Source organism: Chlorella variabilis, assembly GCF_000147415.1.
Source record: "Chlorella variabilis unplaced genomic scaffold CHLNCscaffold_31, whole genome shotgun sequence".
Taxonomy (NCBI): Eukaryota; Viridiplantae; Chlorophyta; class Trebouxiophyceae; order Chlorellales; family Chlorellaceae; genus Chlorella; species Chlorella variabilis.
In genome coordinates this window covers 298,359-316,923 of record NW_005435057.1, presented here as the reverse complement: position 1 = coordinate 316,923, position 18,565 = coordinate 298,359, and the positions used below count along the sequence as shown (strand labels likewise).

At 68.7% G+C, this 18,565-nt stretch overlaps 4 protein-coding genes across 4 annotated transcripts in view; 3 read left to right on the top strand and 1 right to left on the bottom strand.

Moving 5' to 3' along the window:
- Positions 1-5,843: 5,843 nt before the first annotated feature.
- CHLNCDRAFT_141122 (expressed protein) lies at positions 5,844-11,404 on the top strand (the record flags this gene model as incomplete). Its single annotated transcript, XM_005843401.1, has 20 exons — positions 5,844-5,873; positions 6,059-6,124; positions 6,263-6,408; positions 6,623-6,755; positions 6,902-7,090; positions 7,272-7,439; positions 7,591-7,740; positions 7,868-7,927; positions 8,078-8,233; positions 8,344-8,490; positions 8,706-8,798; positions 8,949-9,077; positions 9,311-9,398; positions 9,570-9,727; positions 9,858-9,930; positions 10,114-10,241; positions 10,386-10,536; positions 10,646-10,839; positions 10,966-11,031; positions 11,147-11,404. The coding sequence occupies 20 exons, from the start codon at positions 5,844-5,846 to the stop codon at positions 11,402-11,404; spliced, it is 2,583 nt and encodes an 860-aa protein (XP_005843463.1).
- Positions 11,405-12,255: 851 nt separating this feature from the next.
- CHLNCDRAFT_141121 (hypothetical protein) lies at positions 12,256-13,623 on the top strand (the record flags this gene model as incomplete). Its single annotated transcript, XM_005843400.1, has 5 exons — positions 12,256-12,444; positions 12,676-12,702; positions 12,805-12,957; positions 13,060-13,420; positions 13,610-13,623. 5 exons carry the CDS (start codon positions 12,256-12,258, stop codon positions 13,621-13,623), a joined length of 744 nt encoding a protein of 247 aa, XP_005843462.1.
- Positions 13,624-14,437: 814 nt separating this feature from the next.
- Positions 14,438-15,534, top strand: CHLNCDRAFT_141120 (hypothetical protein; the record flags this gene model as incomplete). The annotated part of the gene is made up of 2 exons (XM_005843399.1): positions 14,438-15,095; positions 15,521-15,534. 2 exons carry the CDS (start codon positions 14,438-14,440, stop codon positions 15,532-15,534), a joined length of 672 nt encoding a protein of 223 aa, XP_005843461.1.
- A 748-nt stretch (positions 15,535-16,282) lies between these two features.
- CHLNCDRAFT_141119 (hypothetical protein) overlaps positions 16,283-18,565 on the bottom strand; it is a gene marked incomplete at both ends in the record, with an annotated part of 7,103 nt that continues 4,820 nt past the window's right edge. Inside the window, 6 exons of the mRNA XM_005843374.1 lie at positions 16,283-16,348; positions 16,614-16,705; positions 17,013-17,088; positions 17,390-17,443; positions 17,733-17,779; positions 18,058-18,142. Of these exons, the coding sequence (XP_005843436.1) occupies positions 16,283-16,348; positions 16,614-16,705; positions 17,013-17,088; positions 17,390-17,443; positions 17,733-17,779; positions 18,058-18,142 (420 nt within the window). The remainder of the gene's footprint in view (positions 16,349-16,613; positions 16,706-17,012; positions 17,089-17,389; positions 17,444-17,732; positions 17,780-18,057; positions 18,143-18,565) is intronic.

Sequence of the window (18,565 nt, the reverse complement as noted above, 5' to 3'; positions counted from 1 at the left end):
GGCGCGTAGGCCAGAACGATACATGTATGATGTATTCCAAAAAGTGTGATGTATTCGTTCAAAGAGCCCAGGCTGCAAAACGGCTACCTGTGTCTGCTGCGCTCGCCCCTCCAGCTGTTTGGCGCCTGCCAAGTGGGACCATCCGGCGGGCCTCACCCCGCGACCAGCGGCCGCCAGGTGTAGTCCGCCAAGGCGCCCGAGCTGCCCACCCCCTGGCCGTGGCTGGGCTTCGCCCAACCCCAGTGGATGCCGGCAGCGGGGTCCAGCAGCGCATCCACGGTGGCCAGCTTGGCGGCCGGCCCGCCCTTGGGCGAGAAGGCGTCGGGGCGTGCCTGGCGCAGGCGGCGGAACACTCCGCGCCGCTGCGTGTCTGCCGGCTTCTCCCTGCAGCACACCGCCCCCAGGCCAGCAGTTGGCGGCAGGAGCTGAAGCGCACGGCTGCAGGCGCCCGCATGCGCAGCACAGCCACCCCCCCCACCCTCCAACCTGATCAGCATCTCGATGCTGGCGCACTGTCGCCAGTTGGCGGCGCCCTCGCGGCCCACCGCCAGGACATGGAAGGTCCAGAACACCTGTGAAAGGTCCGAATGCGGCTGCTGCCTGCTGCCTGCTGCCATATCGCCGTCAGGCAGGCCAAAGGGGCACGCGCTGCAGGCCAGCACGAGGCCCGCCGCCTCCCGCTGCGCAGCCATCTCCGCCCGGCGGCGCCCGGCGTCGGTGATGGTGTTGCCCACGCCTGCGGCCTGCCCCCACTGCATAGCCCAAAGCCCAAGGACCTCACGCACCGCGCACGCCTGAAGGCAGCAGCAGGGGCACAGCAGGGCAAGGCATCATCGGGCATCAGTGATTGGCGGCCAAGCAGACACACCGATCCATCAGCCCAGCAGCAGGCAGGCAGGCAGGCACCGGCAGGCTCACAAACGCCTCCACGTGCAGCGCGGTGACGGTGACTGGCGGCTGGCCGCCCTGCTTCAGCTGCTGTGCCTCCTGGACTCCCGGGGCTGCTGCTCCCCGCACAGCGGCGGAGAAGACGGGGTCCTTGGACGTCACTCGGCAGCACACCGCAGAGCTCTGAGGGCAGACAAGGCAGACAAGGAAATGATTGAGGCAGCATCCAGGTGTTGACGGCGCGGTGGGCGCCGCACGGTGCGGTGGATGCGTGCGGCGCCACAACAGGGTTTGGCTGCACCTGGCCAGCCTCTTGCACCGCTCACCTGCTCCCCGCCGTCTTGCTCAAACGTGTGTGGTCCGGCGTCTGCGCAGGTGTCAGCAGCAGGGGCTGGGGGGTGTGCAGACGCCAGCTGGCTGCCGCCCTGGCCTGCCCCCTGGCTGCCCCCGCGGCCCGCCGTCTCCTGCTGGTAGGCGCCAAGCTCCCGAGCCTGCCCCTGCCCCTGCCCCTGCTGCTGCTGCTGCTGCTGCTGCGTGGCGTCCAGGCTCAGCGGCCGCCACTGCAGCCGCTCCAGCTCGATGCAGCCCGCAGCGTCAACCACCTTTGGCGCCCACCACCACTGCACGCCGCTGGCGGGGTCGCGCAGCGCGTCCGCCATGCTGCGCATGCCCTGCTTGCCCGTGGTGAAGGCGTCTGGCTGCAGCTGCCTGAAGCTGCGGAACCCCTCCTGGATGAGTGATGGCTCCGCCCTGCACCAGATGGCAAGGAGTCGCTCAACCCGCACCCAGCTCACGCTGCTGTCAGCCCCACACGTGCGGGGAGATGGCAGCGGCTGCCAGCTGCTGCCCACACCCACCCAAGTTGCATCGTCATGAAGGCGCTGTTAGCTTGCGGCTGCACGCACAGCAGCAGATCAGGCGTGTCCACCCGCCGCTCTGCTGCAAACCCTGCCGCTGGGCCTGCCGCTGCCGCTGCCGCTGCTGCCTGGCGTGGCAGCCTCGCGCCGTACACGGCAGTGTCCACCAGGCTCCAGCCCCCCACCACAGACGCCACGCGGGAAGCCGCCTCCTTGAACGCCAATGCCTGCAGTGGTGCAGGATGGGGCCGTCGGGCCCGCGGCGGCAAGGCAGGCCATGTGGCCTTGGGAGACGCTGGGAGCGCGCTGCACATTCCTGCAGTACTGCCGTACCGCATCACTCCACAGCGGCCACACAAGTAGGCACCACCCCACCCACCAAGCCGGCCAGCTGGTTCTTCTGGCTGTAAAACAGCGGCCGCTGCCCCTTCTCCCTGCGCGCCGCACACTCGTCCCTGCCAGGCTTCACGACCCGCTCGCCAAACTCCACAAACGCCCGGTTGAAGCCGCTGTGCGCTTGGCTGAGGGTGAAGGGCTCCACGCTGCGCGGGGCAATCGAGCTGAGCTCCTGGCCGGCAAAAGCCTGCAGCCATGAGCATGCGGACGCTTCCGCTGGGAAGGGCGAGCAGCTACCTACCGGTGCAGGGCCCCAAGCATGCAACGTGCACAGAGCCGCGGGACACAGAAGCACCGCCCTCACATGGAAAGGCTGCGCGGGTGCAGGCTGCTGCTGCTGCTCCAGCCGTTGCTGCCTCAGCGGCGGCGAGGGAAGCATCTCCAAGAAACCAGACTGGCCGGCCTGCACGGCAAAGGGCACACACACCGCGCGGGCCTGCTGTAAGCGGCTGGCGCTGCACCCATCCCAGCACATGCAGGCCGGCAGCCCTGACAACAGCAGGGCGCATCCTTGGAACATCTGGCGCCAGTGCCGGCAGCATACGCCTCGACAGCCCAGGCAACCCACCATCTCCTCACCTCCTCCTGCACGCCGCTGCAAATGCGCAGGCGCGCAAAATCGTGCGGCAGCTGTGCATAAGGGCCGTAAGCAGCAGTTCTGTGAAGGCCAGGGTATGCAGGCTGAAGGCGCGGGCCACACTCGCGCACCGCCACGGGCGCCACATGCTGCTGGCTGCTGCGTCCCTCAGGGCTGCCTCGCACCTCACACGGGCCGGCCCCCTCTGCTGCCGCACACGCAGCAGAGCAGCGCAGCTGCAGCTGCTGCAGAGCGTTCAGCAGCCCTGAGTCGCCCTTGGCCGGCAGGCTCGCTGCGGGCTGCGGGCTGCGGGCGGCAGCATGCAGGCTGGCCATCTCGGTGGGCTGGCCACCAACAGGCGCCTGCCGCTGCTGCTGCCGCTGCTGCTGCTGCTGCGCGTCCTGGCCCAGGCCCACACGCTGGAACTGGTCGCCCAGGTCCCTGACGGCGGACTTGTCCACCAGCCCGGCTGCAGCGGCGTTCTCCTTGCCGCTGCTGTGGGTGCTGCTGAGCCGCCTGCCGCTGCTGGGCGGCCCCACATCCACCACCTCGGTTGGCGGCACCTCCACCACCTCTGTTGGCGGCACCTCCGCTAGCGCGGTTGGCGGCACCTCGGGCGAGCCGCCGCTGGGGCTGGTCTGCAAGAAGGAAGGATGCAGGCAGGGAGGAGCAGCAGGCAGGGAGGACCAGCAGTGGTGGCGTCAGTGTGGGCTGGTGCGAGGCCAGGATGGGCGTGGTGTGGTGGCGGAATGCCCTCGCCTATCGCAATTGAAACGGAGGTTGCCGATGCCTTGCCAGGTGCCCCACGCAGCGCGCGTGGGCCATCTCCCAGCTACACACAAAGGGCGCGCCCGCTGGGTGCAGTCAAAGCCGCCCGCTGGGTGCTCTCCCTTCATCTGCAAACCATCGATGCATCCCAGCGTCTGCGCGATTAACGCATCCTCGTATGACACCAAGCTCTCCTGCGTGAGCCTACCGCCAGGCGAGAACTGCATGCCCGGCCACGCCATCTTGATTTCAGGCGATGGGCGACAAACAAGGAGAGGGGCTTGCAGCACCCCGCATGGGCCGCCACCTGAGACGCTTACCTGGCGGCGCAGGCGCCGACAGCTGGGGACCAGTGGCTTTATATCCTGGCTGATTATAGCCTGGCTATTATTAGCCATATGGACAAAAAAAACGCCGCCACGAAAACGGTGGTACTGACAGGCAAATTGACCACGAGTGTGCTGCCGCACATCGCCGCCTCGCATATGACGTCGCCGTCGACGGGCTGGTGTCCCACCTCCCCCCGTGCTGGTTTACATCTTGGAGACGCCGGTGCTGCCCACAGAGCCAGTCCTCCGCTTCACCTCCTGCAGCTCTGCACCACATGGTCTGTTGGTCGTGGCATAGAGCAACGCAGCATGCTGGCGGAGCGGCAGATCAGGTTGGCCGGCAAACACAACTGGGTTCAGAACTGGGTGCGATGAATGGGCCTGCAGTCATGCATGACCCTGCGCCCTCATGTGTGAGACAGCGGTTGTGAGACAACTGTGTATTGATGGCAGCCCAATGCGCCCATTTGACGTCCTGGCGCCGCCGCTCCAGCCGGTGCCGCTGTTGGTACCGGGCTGGTTGGGGGGGGGGCGGGGCGTCCTCTCGTATGGTTTCCCTGATCGCCCCGCATTCACCGCACAAGCTGGATGTCCCTTGCTGCCCCCCTCACACTCGTGACCGAGTGATCAGCCCTCCCCGCTCCCCACCTCTACACGTCTCTCCTTGCGAGCGGAACTCTGGGAGCCGCAGGTTGCCGAAACTGAGGGCCACCACGCCAGCTGCTGCCTGCGCAGGTGGGAAAGCCAATCACATGCAGTGGGGGCCCAGTGCTGCTCTCGCGGCCCAAAGGCCGTCAAGGCGTCAGCATGAGCAGCGGGCTGGCATCCGCGCCGGCGTCAGCCTGCTGCCAATGTGCCGCCGCTGCCAAAGTGCCGCCGCCGCCGCCGCCGCCATTAAGCTGCCGCAGCTCCCCACGCCTGCTGCAGCCTCTGGCGGCGGTAGCCCTGCTCCTAAAGAAAGCACAGCTCTACTCAGCGGGGGAGTGACATCCCATCCCCTTGACGAGTCCGCCCGAAGCCCGCTGGCGTTTGTGGCGGGGTGGCGGCGTGCAGGCAATCGAGCAGCCGGCTAGCCCAGCCTGTGGTGGCACAGCCACGGCAGGCGGCAGCAGATGGCTGGTGGCAGCGGCATGGACGGGGTTGGGGACGGTGACAGGAAATGGCAAAGGCAGCCTTGGCTGCGGCATCTATAGAGGTTGATGACAGCCCAGCCCGCCAGCGCTGCTACTGTGGGGGCATTGAGCACTTTGCAGGCAGCGGTAGGCTCTGGCGGCTGCTGCTGCTGCTGCTGCTGCCTCTGCTGCTTGTGCCACAGCCACTGCTTTGCACCCGCGAGGATGGCAGGAAGCTGCTCTCTAGAAACGGCCTGCGCTGCGCCGCCTCCCGACGCTGCCTGGGGCTGCCATCGCCGATCGCCCTCCCTTCCCTAGCATTCAGGCCTCAGGCTGTGCATGAAACGAGGCGGCTGCTGAGTTGTTTCGGGAGCTGGCAGAGCCTGTTCACCCCCCTGCCAGGGTGAGCTTTGGGCTGGCGGAGGCTGGGGGCGAGCTTGCAACCGAGGCAGGGCATTGCGTGCGCCGCCGCGGTGCGCCGCTGTTGCACTGCCCACTCTCCACATCGTTGACGGGGCATGTGCAGCAGGGCACAGTTGATCCTGCCAGGCACATGGGCGGCGCTGCAGCGAGAGCATGCCCCAGCCCATCCGGCTTGTCCGCCCGCCCCTGCCGCTCGCAGGAGCGGCGTCGTTGGCGCTGCAAGTGAACACGGCCTTGCCTGGCGCAGCTGCGTAGCGCCAGCTGAGGAGTGGGTGTGATGTGTGCAGCCTCTGTGCACTGCATGAACCCCTGCCTTGGATGTAACATGTATCTTTTGAAGTAGCCAAGCGGCGACGGCACGCTGGGTTACGTTGCAGCGTGCAGCGCCTCGCGCACCGGTCCCCATAAAGCCCTGCAGCCCTCCTCCCCAGCCCCACTTCCCCCATAATATTTGGTCCCAGCCTCCCCCAGCCCACAGGTTCTCAAGACAGCAATGCATTCGATGCAGGCAAGTGCTCCCCTGGTGCAGCTCTCGTGGGGGCTGCCCTCCCCAGCAGCTCTGCCCTGCTCCCCTGCCTGGGCTGGTGCACCCATGGCCAGCAGCTGCTCCCTGCAGGGCACTGGGGCTGCTTTGGCTGCCTGCGGGCCAACCTCTCACCTGCTTCTTCTGGTTGCCTGACAAGCCTCCCTTGCCCTCTGCCTGTGCAGGCCGCTGTGCAGGGCAAGGTGGCGCAGCCCCAGCTCCAAGCACTGCCCCTGGTCCGGGGTGTGCAGGTGCGTCTGGCAGTTTCCCGCCGCCCGCCGTCCAAGGGGCGGCGCGCGCCGCGTGGCACGCCGCCTGCGTGCCCTGCTCCTTGGCCCCCCACCCCTCACCCTCACCCTCCCTGTTACCTCCCCGCACGCACCCCGCAGGTGCTGGAAGGGCTGAGGGAGCGGTACGCGGAGCAGTCGGCCTGCGCCACCCAGACCTCTGGCGCCGCCGCCAAGGCCGACGCCATGCGCGGCGTTGCCGACCTGCTCGCCCGCGAGCCCGGCCTCACTGTTCCGGCAGAGTGCATGTGAGAGGGGCCTTGGGTGCCTGCGGGCCACGCCCCCTCCTCATCCCTGCTTGCCCCGCCCCTGCGAGCCCAACCTTGTCCCTGCTCCCGCCGTTCCCGCCCAAGGCGACGCCCGCACACCCGCCCCTCCTGCTTCGGCCGCGCAGTGCCCCCGCCCACCCTCCTGCTGCCCCTCCATGCTCCTGCTGCCCTCCCCCTGCACGCCTGGCTGCAGGCATCTCGTGCTGGGATTGCCCTTGGAGCAGGTGCAGGCGGCGGCCGCCGCGGCCAAGCACCAGCGCAGCGAGGCTGGCTCCGGCAGGCCCGCGCGCCGCCAGAAAACGGCCGAGCACCCCCCGCTGCTCCAGGTGCTCAGCGGCCAGCCAGCCGGTGCCGCGCCTGCACCATCCTGCCTGCTTCTGCTGGCCACGGGGCGCTGGCCCGCCTGGTGTGTTGGCGTCTGGCCGCGTCCCTGCCGCACACCTCCCCTCTGCCCCACTCCTCACTCCCGCAGGAGGCTCTGGATCTCCTGGGCGTGGTCAGCAGCAGGCGCCCCGACCTGCTGAGCCACGTGGGGCCCCAGTCCGGCAACGAGCCCCTGCGCCTGGCGGCTGCGCTGGCTGAGCTGGCGGCGTACGGGCGCGCCGTGCACGGCGCCAGCGCTGCCGGCGACGTGGCGGCCCGCGCGGCCACCCTGCTGCAGGTCCGCACGCCCCGCTGCTCTGACCCCTGCCCTTGCTGCGTGTGCGCCACGCTGTGTGGTGGCCCTGCTCCTGCGCCGCTCTCCTTGCGCTGCCTTTGTGGGTTGCATCTGCCGTGCCTTTACTACACCTCTCGTTTATTACACGCTCGGTGCCCCGCCCCTGCCGCCTGCGCCTGTGCAGGGCATGGTGCTGGCTGTGCCCGCCCTGTTTGGCCACATCGCCAGCCGGATGGCCGACGCCAGCGCAGGCGGCGGCGCGCTGCTGGCCCTGCTGCGCTCACCAGACGCCGAAGTCTCGGCAGCCGCCGTGGCGATGCTGGCGCAGCTGCTGCAGGCCAATGCGGACCAGGTGGGTGGGTGAGGGCGCGGGGCACGGCTGGGCGGGGGTGTGGCGGTCAGGGTGGGCGGGGCTGCCCATGGGTGTGCCGCCTGCCCTGCATGGAGGCTCCTTCTCGTCGCAGCCAGAAGCTGACGTGCCGCTGTTTTGCCCGTGCCGCCAGGCTCCGCAGGGCATCGGGCGCAGCGCCCTGGCATCGCTGGGCGTGAAGGCCCGCTCTCCCGTGCAGCACCTGCTGGAGGCGGTGCAGGCGCTGCAGGCGGACGAGGCCCCCGCCTGCGCTCGCCACCTGCGGCTGCTGCAGGAGCACCTGGTGAGTGGGCCGCGCAGGCTGGTGCCACGCAGGGCTGCGCGTTGCCGCTGCCTGCTGAGCGGTGGTGGCGGTGTGTTGTCGCCTGCTGACGGGCCTGCGGACTGCTGCCTGGCGGTCGTCCGTGCAGCATGGGGGCGTGCCGGGCAAGATGGAAGACCTGAGCCTGAAGAGCGGCGAGGCCCGCCAGGTGGGCGTGCGAGCGGCTGGGTGCAGCACGCTGCCCTGGCGGGGCTCTGCTGCTGCTGCTGCTGCTGCTCATCTGCGGGGCCGCCCTGCACACCAGGCTGCCCGTTCTGACGTGCACGGCTCTGCCTTTCCTGGTGCACCTGCCGTGCAGGAGGTGCGCGTGGCTGTGGAGGCGCGCCACGCGACCGCCCATCTGCCTGCCATCGGCACAGTTCTCCTGAACACCACTGCCGCCGAGGCGCGCCAGCTGCTCATGCTGTCAGATGAGCGGGCGGCTGGCAACGGCGACTCGGTGCAGGAGGTCAAGGTGAGGCGGTGCCAGGGCCCCGGCCTGGGGCGCCGCCGCCTGGGCACGGTGCTGGCTGCGGCTGACGCGCCCTCCTCGCCGCTTGCTGCTGCCCGACTGGGTGCCTGCAGTCCTGGAGGGCAACGCTGAAAGCCGATGTGCAGGCGGCGCGGCCCGTGCTGGCCGCCACGCTCCGCAAGATGGCTTCCGCTGCCCTGTCGTGCGATCGCCTGCCTCGTGAGGTGCACGCCCAGCTGGCTGAGATGGGCGTGAACGAGGTGCTGGCGTACTGCACCGCCGGATGCACCATCCTCATCCAGGCAAGCGCAGCAGCAGCGGCAGCAGGCCTGCTGATGCGTGCTGCTTGCTGCTGCTGCTGCTGCCGCTGCTGCTGTCCGGCTGGTACGCGTGGTGCGGGAGATGCAAGGGAGGGCGTGCCCTAGCCACCAACCGCCAGCCCCAACCCCCTCCCCCTCCCGCACACCCGCTGCAGCGGGGCTTCACTGCGGAGAAGGATGCGCCGCGGCTGGTGCAGGAGGTGGTGGCGCGCGCCACCGTGCAGATGGTGCGGGCCCTGCAGCCCAAGGTGAGCGGGGTGGTGCATGTGTGCTGAGCGCGGGCGCTGCCGCCTGCGCCTGCGACTGGCTTCCCCTGCCCTGCGCCGTGTCATCCCGACCCCCGCCCTCTGCCCTTGCCCCCCCCCCCCCCCCCCCCCGCCCCGCCTTCTGCGCCGCAGGTGGAGGGCCTGCATGCGCTGATGACAGATGAGGACCCAGATGTCGCCGCCATCCAGCTGGCGGCGGGCATGGTGCGCGCGCAGGTGACGGGCTCGCTGCTCCTGTCCCGCTTTGGGCTGAACATTTGGGTGAGTGCTGGCGCCTGGCTGGGGCGCCTGGCTGGGGCGCTGCCTCGGCTGTGCGCAGGCCGCCGCGCTGCTGGCGTCTCCTGCATTGCCCCCTGCCCTTGCGGTGTGCGGCGTGTGCTGGCCAAGGGGGGCGTACGCCTTCCACAGCCTGGCCCCAACACAGCTGGTTCCCCACCCAGCGCCCAGGGTGGTTGGGGTGTGCCTCGCCATTGCCCCTCTGCCGTCGCCCGCAGGCAACGGAATTCCTGCCCAAGCTGGTGTTTTCCATAATCCTGCAGCGGCGCACGGTGCACGCGCTGCCCAGCGCCGCCAAGCTGGAGGGTGAGCCTCGCTTCCTTCAGGCTGGGCTACCCTTGCTGCCAGCACGGGTAGTCCCGCAGTGCCTGCCCTCCTGCCCCGTCTCTCACCCTCTGGCCAGCATCTGCCCCTGCCCACAACCCCCGCCTCCCTGCCCCTGCCCACACCCCCGCCTCCCTGCCCCTTCCACTGCAGTACACGAGGGCAGCGAGGCGATGCTGCAGGACCTGCTGGACCAGGCCAGCCCAACGCGCGGCGGCGACGAGGTGGCGGCGGCCAACCTGCAGACCCTGAAGCCGCCCTGCATGGCCGCCCTGTGGGCGCTGTACGAGGCGCGCGTCGCCTCCAAGCCGGTGGGTGGCTGCCTGGGGCTTGTTGGCTTGGGGGAGGGGCAGCCGAAGGCTGCTGGCGCGGCTGCGCGCGCGGCCGACGCCCGACCGCCTGCCGAGTTGCCCGGCCTCGCGTGGCCCCGGGCTGGTGCAGGAGGGGCAGCTGGGCGAGCAGGAGCAGCAGGCGCTCGAGCTGTTCCGGCGGGCGGAGCAGGCGGCGGGGCCGGGTGGCGACCGGGGCGAGCAGCTGTGGGAGCTGCTGAGCCAGACAGGCGGGGCATCATGACATGGCGGTGCCGGCGCGATGCTGTGCTGCCCTGCTGGCGCCCGTGCCTCCCCGCCTCCCTGCCCTGCTTTCCAATTCGAGCCATGCCGCTGCCCGCCTCCGGGGCCCAATCCACCGCCTGCAGCCTCCCCCGCTCAGCTGGTGGCTGTGCGGGACGCCGTGCTCACCGTCCCAGAGTCGGCGCGTGCGTGGGATCTGGTGGCTGCACTGGGGCTGTGCAGCTCCAACCCCGACAAGACGAGCTGGCCCCCGGTGAGGAGGTGGGGGCCTGCGGCAGCGGTCCGGGCATGGCCCGCGGCAGGGGCGTGCTTCCCTGGGCCCAGCCTGCGCCTCACGCACCCGCCTGCCCCGCCCTGGCCTGCCCTGACCTGCCCGCTGCCCCTCGCTGCCCTGCAGGTGCTGCGGTTTGCGGCGGAGCTGCAGGGCCAGGTGCAGTCGGCACGCAGCGTGGCGGCGCTGGCGCAGGCTGTCCACAGGCTGGTGGAGCGGCTGCGCAGGCCCCAGCACGACGTGGATGATGCGTACGTGTTGACGCGCCAGGCCACAGGTGTCCTTTCCTCTCCCCTCTGCTTCCTTCTCCTGCCCAACCTGCCGGGTGGGCCCTCCTGCCCCCACACGCCCTCACCAGCGCGACTGCTGCCCCCGCCTGCCCGCAGAGGTGTCGGCGCTGATGTCGCTGCTGACCCTGTCGCTGGGCATCGGCAGCACCATGCTTCCCGCCGCCGCGCAGAGCGAGGGCAGCACACTGAGCGCCGCCAACGACTGCCTGGGTGCCGCACTGGACCAGCAGCAGCGCCGCGACTTTGACCGCGCCGCGGGCGACGCAGCGGCGGAGGCGCGGACGCATATTGTGGGTGTCCCGCGCCGCCCTCTGCTGATGCTCCCTAGCTGCCTTTCCCCTGCAGGACGCCCATGGGCGGCGGCCCATCAGGCTGCCACCCTCTCTCACACCACCCCCCCTGCTTTGCTCCTGCAGTACATTGAGGTAGAGACGGCGGTGAAGACCGCCTCCAAGCGCAGGCGGGAGCACCAGGCAGCGCAGGTGTGCGGCTGGTGTGCGGCTGGGGAGGCACCGGTGCCTGCTCAGCCCGCGTGCCGACCGCCGCTCGCACGTGTGTGCTGATGGGAGCGTGCCACGCCTGCGCCGCCGCCCGCAGGCTGCTGCTGCTGCTGCTGCTGCTGCTGCTGCGCCGCCTGCCTCTGGCAGCGGCGGCGGCGAGCTGGACCTGGAGGGGCCGCGCCGCGCCAAGACGATGCCGGCCGCGATCGACGCGGCCAGAGTGGTGGTGGATGCTGCGCTGGCGCCGCAGCCCAACCAGGCGGCCCTGGCGCTGGTGAGCAGCACTGGCATGAGTGCCGATGCCACCCCCTTCACGCCCTGCGCACCGCGGCACAGCGGTCGCCAGCGCGCGTGATCACCCCTGGGGTGCGGCGCCTACCACAGCCGCCTTCTTTTTCAATGTGAATAGGTAGACCCAACGACGCCATGCCTGCACCTTGGTTTTGTCTCGCTGCTTTGAACTGCTTGGCCCTGCAAACACAGGACAGCAGAGAGGGCAGGTTGGGGGAGGGCATCGTGCCCAGAGCAATAGGGGGTGAGGAGCGGCGCCTGCGCCTCCAACGGTGCTGCCAGCGAGGCGCCTCTCCTGCAGGATTGTGGCGGTGTGTGTGGGCGAGAAGCTGCTGCGGCGGTGTGCCCTACCAGCTCACAGAGCAAGTCCCCCGCTTAACTTCCTTGCAGCTCTGCACCACATGGTCTGTTGGTCGTGGCGGTGGGCAGGTGGGCGGCCTTGCGGAGTAAGACGCAGACAACATGATAGCACTGTAACAGGCAATCCATAACACATAATGATTACATGAAAGAAAGATAAGGCATTTTTTGCAAAGGAGGCGGCGGTCAGTGGCCACTTGGCCTTTGCAGACGGGCGGACCGTGGCGGGGCGGCATGGCGGGCGCGCTATGGCCACATGCCGTCGCTACAACGCGCAGAAAGCCGTTTTTTTTGCCCCGAAACCCGTCCTCTGTCCGCCAAGCAGCTCCGGTGTCGATCACCAAACCAGCAGGGTGCTGATTGTGCCACACGGTGGGTGCGATGTGGCTTGGGGTGCTGAACAGCTGTCGCTCGCTCCTTCCACATGCCGTGGCGGGTACAGTGGTCCGCCGCACGCCGCTGCCGCCAAACCTCCGCAGACTCACAATCCACCGCCCGCCCGCCTGCCGCAGCGGGACACCGGGGTTCAGCACCAGGGGTTCTCCACGCTCCCAGATGGCTTCCTCCACCTACATCTCGGCGCTGCTGAGGCGCCTGCGCAGCGGCGGCGAGCATCAGGAACTGCAGGCTGCCAGGACGCTGGTTGACCTCTCTGCCGACAGCGATGACAACCGGGCAGCCATCGTAGCGGCCGGCGGCATTCCGGCGCTGGTGCAGCTCCTGCGCAGCACTGCCAGTGAACAGGTGCAGTTTGCAGCAGCCCAAGCGCTTGGCCGCCTCTCTCGGGACAGCCCTGGCAACAGGGCAGCAATCGGCGCAGCCGGCGCCATCCCTCTGCTGGTGCAGCTCCTGCGCAGTAGCGGCAGTGAGGAGATGCAGTCAACAGCAACTCGTGCACTTTTTGAACTTGCCCTTCACAGCCCTGGCAACACAGCAACCATTGGCGCAGCCGGCGTCATCCCTCTGCTGGTGCAGCTCCTGCGCAGCCCCGCCAGCGAGCAGGTGCAGTTGGTTGCAGCCGGTGCGCTTGGCTGCCTCTGTGAGGATAGGCCTGGCAACAGTGCAGCAATTGTTGCGGCCGGCGCCATCCCTCTGCTGGTGCAGCTCCTGCGCAGCAGCACCAGCGAGCAGGTGCAGTTGGTTTCAGCCAGCGCGCTTGGCTGCCTCTCTGTGGACAGCCCTGGCAACAGGGCTGCCATCGGCGCGGCCGGCGCCATCCCTCTGCTGGTGCAGCTCCTGCGCGCCGCCAGCGAGCAGGTGCAGGAGGTAGCGACCTATGCGCTTGGCCACCTTTCTTTGGACAGCCCTGGCAACCAGGCAGCAATCGGAGCGGCCGGCGCCATCCCTGCATTGGTGCAGCTCCTGCGCAACACCGCCAGCGAGCAGGTGCAGTTGGTTGCAGTCGAATTGCTTGGCTGCCTCTCTTGTGACGGCCCCGACAGCAGCTCGGCCATCGCAGCAGCAGGCGGCATCGCTGCTTTGCAGCAGCTGCACAGCAGCAGCCCAAGCGTGGAGGAGCGGGAGGAAGCTGCTGCTGCACTGCACAACCTGTCCAACAGCGAGCAGGCCGGAGCTGTGGTGCTGAATGCTAAAGGCACTGCACAAGAGGCACACGGAAGCGCTGACCCCCCAGCAGCAGAAGCAGCACCCGCAGCAGAGGCAGCTCCAGTGGTTGCAGCAGATGCAGCGGTGCCGGCTTCCGCACCACCACATGTTGCCAGTGTGTGCGCAGCAGACGGCTGCGGCAGCACACATCGCTTGAAGCTCTGTTCTGCGTGAGTGGTCGCTTGAATTACGGCAACAATTTGGCTTGCCAGTGCATTAAGCTGGCCCTGGGATGGCATCCAGCCTGTCTGCCTGGCTCACTGCTTCGCTTACCTGCCCTGCCCTACCTGCCTCCTGCCCGCAGGTGCCGGGGTGTGAGGTACTGCAGCGAGGCCTGCAGCCACGCGCACTGGCGCACGCACAAGCCAGAATGCCGGCGCCTGCGCGCCGCGGCAGCTGCAGCTGCTGCTTCCCAGCCCTAGCTCCAGCACAGGGGTGCGCGGCTATGTGGCGCCAGCTCACAAACCTCCGGCAACAGGCACCAACTCACTGGAGCGGGGGAGTACCGCACTTGCGGCTGACACCTGTGTGTTTTTCGATCTGCCTTGCATGCCACTGAAATGCACACCAGCCACAGCACGAGACGGAACAGAAAGGAGCGTCAGGGAAGAAAGGGACCCCGTCGGGCAGGGTGCCAACCTGCCCCTACTCTCTCCCAGTTTGTCAGTGGCTCCCTATCGTAACCGCCCAGCCAGCCAAGCATAGCACCGACCCACCATATGCTGCACCTAATCAGCGAGAAGCTGTTGGGTGCTGCTGCTGCATCGCTTGCCAAGCGCAGACGGGCGGCAGGCGGCCGCCGCGGCACGGCGTGCACGCTATGGCTACATCCCCTCGCCATCAAGCGCAGATACCCCCTTCCGCCTCCGCAGACTTCCTCCGTCATTGAGCGCAGCTCCGGTGTTGCTCACGCGTTAGCAGGCTGCTTATCGTGCCACACGGTGGGTGCGATGCGGCGTGGGTTTCTGAACAGCGGTCGCTCGCTCCTTCCACATGCCGTGGAGGGCACATTGGTCGCTGCACGCCGCATGCCCGCCCAAACCTCCGCACACTCTTGTCCCGCCGCCCGCCCGCCTGCCGCAGCGGCTGCAGCCCACCGCGTGCAGTTGCACCAGCTTCTGCACGCTCCCAGATGGCTTCAGCCAGCTACATCTCATCTCTGCTGGGGCGCCTGCACAGTGGCAGCGATCATCAGGCACTGCAGGCTGCCAGGACGCTGCTTGACCTCTCTTGTGATAGCGATGACCACCTGGCAGCCATCATAGCGGGCGGCGACATTCAAGCTCTGGTTCAGCTGATCAGCAGTAGCGATGCTAGTGACGATTTGCTGGAGGCCGCAGCCTTGCTGCTGCGCAAACTTACTGTCGACAGTCCTGGGAACAACGCAACTTTCGCAATGGCCGTTGGCATCACAGGTCTGGTGCAGCACCTGCGTGTCAGCCGTAGCAGCGACAGGGTGCAGACGCAAGTAATTGCGGCGCTTGCGAACCTCATTCAAAACCCTGAGCTCGGGGTGGCCGCTACGGCTTCCGGCGTCATCCCTCTGCTGGTGCAGCACCTGCGCAGTGGATGCAGCGAGGACATGCAGCTAGCTATAGCCATGTCGCTTGGGAGCATTGCCACGTGCAGCAGTGCCGGCAGGGCAGCCATCGGCGCGGCCGGAGCCATCCCTCTGATGGTGCAGCTCCTGCGCAGCAGCGGCAGCGAGGAGGTGCAGGTGGCAGCCGCCGGTGCGCTTGGCTGCCTCTCTTGGGACAGCCCCGAGAGCAGTGCGGCCATTGCGGCCGCAGGTGGCATTGCTGCTCTGCAGCAGCTGCACAGCAGCAGTCCAAGCGAGTGTGGCGGGACTCTGCAGCTGCTACACTGTGCAGCCTGTCCCACAGCGGGCAGGCCAGAGCTGCCGCGCTGAATGCTGAAGGCGCAGCACAAGGGATCACGGCACCTGCAGCAGGGGACGCAGCGGCTGCAGTGGTTGCAGCAGAGGCAGCGGCTTCGGCTGCTCCGGCAGCAACAGCGCCTGCTGCCAGGGTGTGTGCAGCAGACGGCTGCGGCAACACGCATCACCTGAAGCGCTGTTCTGCGTGAGTGGTGCCCCGAAGCGCGGCAGCAGATTGGCTTTCTGGCATCCCCAATGCCGCCTCTCGGGGTGGCTCGCAGCCTTTCTGCCTGGCTCACTGCTTTGCTTGCCCTGCCCTTCCTGCCTCCTGCCCTGCAGGTGCAAGGGTGTAAGGTACTGCAGCGAGGCCTGCAGCCACGCGCATTGGCGAGCGCATAAGCCAGAGTGTCGGCGCCTGCGGGCCGCCGCTGCTGCTGCTGCTGCTGCCCAGCCGAAGCCTCTGGAGGCCTAGACGTGCGGCCAGCTGGCGTTAGCTTGCCAGGAGGGGTGGGCTGTGGACCACGGCAGGCCGCTACGAACGTGCTGCCCGCCCGCTCTCCCGCCACCGCCGTCTAACTACCTCTCTCCGCCCGACCTCAGAAGGAAGAAGGAAGAGCAGGGGAGAGGGGACACTATCGTCGTCACCATGCCCTCGCTTTCCTTCCATAGCCGGCGTATGCCTGAGAGGTGTGCTGGGTAGCACTGGTGTGTTGGTGTAAAGCTTACACAAAGGCAGGCAGCTCTGCTGCCAGGCTGCGTTCTTGCAAGCATCCCCGCGCGGCATCAGCTGCGCATCAGTGGCCCGGACTTGCGCTGAAAAGAAAGAGAGGACTGGAAGGGGTGGGGGGGGGGGGGGGCCGCGCCGGGTGCCTAGACAGCCGGGCGGCGCGCCCCGCTCGCGCAGACAAGTGTGGAAACAGAAGCAACACGCGTCAGCGAATTGGTGGCCTGCTGCCGCGGCCTGCCACGGAGGGCGCCCCGGCCTAGGAGGAGCGCCGCGAGCGCGAGGTGGAAAGCTCTCGGGGGCGGGCCCTTGGGGCTGCCTGGCGGGCTGGCCGACCGCAGCGTGCCCAGCGTGCTCAGCGTGGCCAGCCGCGCCGCCTACTTGCCCGCAATCTCCGCCGCCATCCGGTCGGCCTTGTCCATCACCTCCTTGATGTCGCCGTTCTGCGGTGGGAGGGGGAGGCAGGGCGGGAGGCGCGGCGGTTCGGAGCCTGGCGAGAAGGCTGGGGGCAGGAGGGAGGTGGGGAGGGAGCAGCGGCGGAGAGGCCTGGCGTGCAGCTGCGCCCCCAGCGCCCGCTCCGGGCCGCCCCCGGGCGCGATCGCAACCGCGGTGCACGGCCCGCCTGCCGCCTCGGCGCCGCCCCAGGTGCATGCATGCACCGCCCAGCTTCCCGCCGGCTTCCCGCCGGCTTCCCGCCGGCTTCCCCACCATGTAGAAGGCCATCTCGGGCAGGTCGTCGTACTTGCCGTCCAGCACGCCCTTGAAGTCGGCAATCGTGTCCTTCAGCTCCACGTACTTGCCTGCGGTACGGGGGTGGCGGTACGGGCGGTACAAGGAGGTCAGAAGGCTGTCAGAGGCGGTACGGGCGGTGCGGGTGGCAAGAGGCGGTAAGGGCGCCACCAGGCCAAGCGGTGCAGGCCGGGAGCAGGCGGGCAGGCGCCTCGGCGGCTGCTGGCAGCCCCCTGCTGCAGGCTGCTGCACGGACGGCGCAACCCCTCCGCTGCGAGGCCGCCCACTCCTGCCAGCAGGCTGCTCAGCCTCCCCCATCCCCCCCTCCTCCCTCCCCCTGCTGCTCCTGCCCCCTGCCCCTGCAGCCGCCCGCCTCACCAGGCGTGCCGGTGAACACCTCCGCCACGGCGAAGGGCTGGGAGAGGAAACGCTGGATCTTGCGGGCGCGCGCCACCTGCGGCAGATGGCGGGGCGGGGCAAAGCGGGGCGGGGGCTGGGTACGGCGAGGCAGGAGGGCACCAGAGAGGAGGGACAGGGGTCGGGTACGCGAGGGAGAATGGCAGGCCATCACACGCCGCACGTCATCGCTGCGGGGGCAGCCTCGCCGCCCAGCAGAGCGCCAGGTGCGTGGGTGTGCGTGCCGGGTGCCGAGCCCTACACTACACACCACACGCCAGCCCGCCACACACCACCCTACAAAGACCCACAACCACGCAGGCAGCTCATGCGCGCAGCAGCAGCAGCAGCGGCCGCACCGTCATCTTGTCCTCCTCGCTGAGCTCATCCATGCCCAGGATGGCGATGATGTCCTGCGGAGAAAAGCAGGAAAGCAGGACAAGAAAGCGAGACACTCAGGCGGCACTGGTGGGCGGGCAAGTGTGCGGGAGCGGCGGGGCGATGCGTGTGTGCGTGGCAGGGGTGTGTGTGGCAGGGGCGGGGCAACGCGTGGCAGGGGCAGGGAAACGTGCACGTGTGTGTGCGTGCATGTGTGTGTGTGTGTGTGTGTGCGCACACGTGTGCGTGCGTGTGTGTGTGCATGTGTGTGTGCATGTGCATGCGCGCGGGTGCGTGCATGCGTGTCTGTGCTGCCTCACTCACCTGCAGGTTGCGGTAGTCCTGCAGCACCTTCTGCACGCCACGCGCCACTGCAGGGCAGCGGGCGGGGAGGGAAAGGGCAGGGCAGGGCGGGGGGAGGCGCGTCGGTGTCGAGCGGCCAGTGGGGAGGAGGCCAGCGGTGAAAAACAGGTGGGAGGTCGCACACGCGCCGCTCCGCCGGGGCGCGGCTGCCGCTGCCGGCTGCTTGCCGCCCCCGCGCTGCCGCTACTTCTGCCGCCGCATGCCCGTCCAGCCTGGCGTGCCGTGCACGCGATGCCAGGCACAGCAATGAAAACTGCAGTACATGCGGTACCGGTGGTACGCGTACCTCCGTAGTGCTCGTCGCCCAGGATGCGCGGGTTGAGCATGCGGGAGGTCGAGTCCAGCGGGTCGACCGCCGGGTAGATTCCCAGCTCTGCGGGGGGAGGCAGGTGGGGAGGGGATGGAACAGGAGGGCGGAGGGGCAGACACATGTTTAGAGGAGGGGGCAGGTGGAGAGGGCGGGGGGCAGATCTGAGGTGTTGAGTGCAGGCGGGGCTGGTGGAGAAGTCGGGGTGGAGGGAGGGCTGGGGCACAGGTAGGGGCAGGGTGCATGCAGGGGTTGGGGAGAGGTGGGTTTGGCAGCCGAGCTCGATGGGAGGCGGAGGGGAGGGGCCCAGGGATGAGGAGCCCGCCGCCGGCTGGCTGGTTCCACACACGTGCACGCGCGCGCGTGTGTGTGTGTGCGTGCAGAGCATGCCACGTGCAACAGCTTGCTCGGCAGCAGCCAGGAGAAACCCGCTGGCGCCGCTGCTGTAGCCTGCCTGCTGCCTGGTTGCACAGCATGCGAGGGAGCG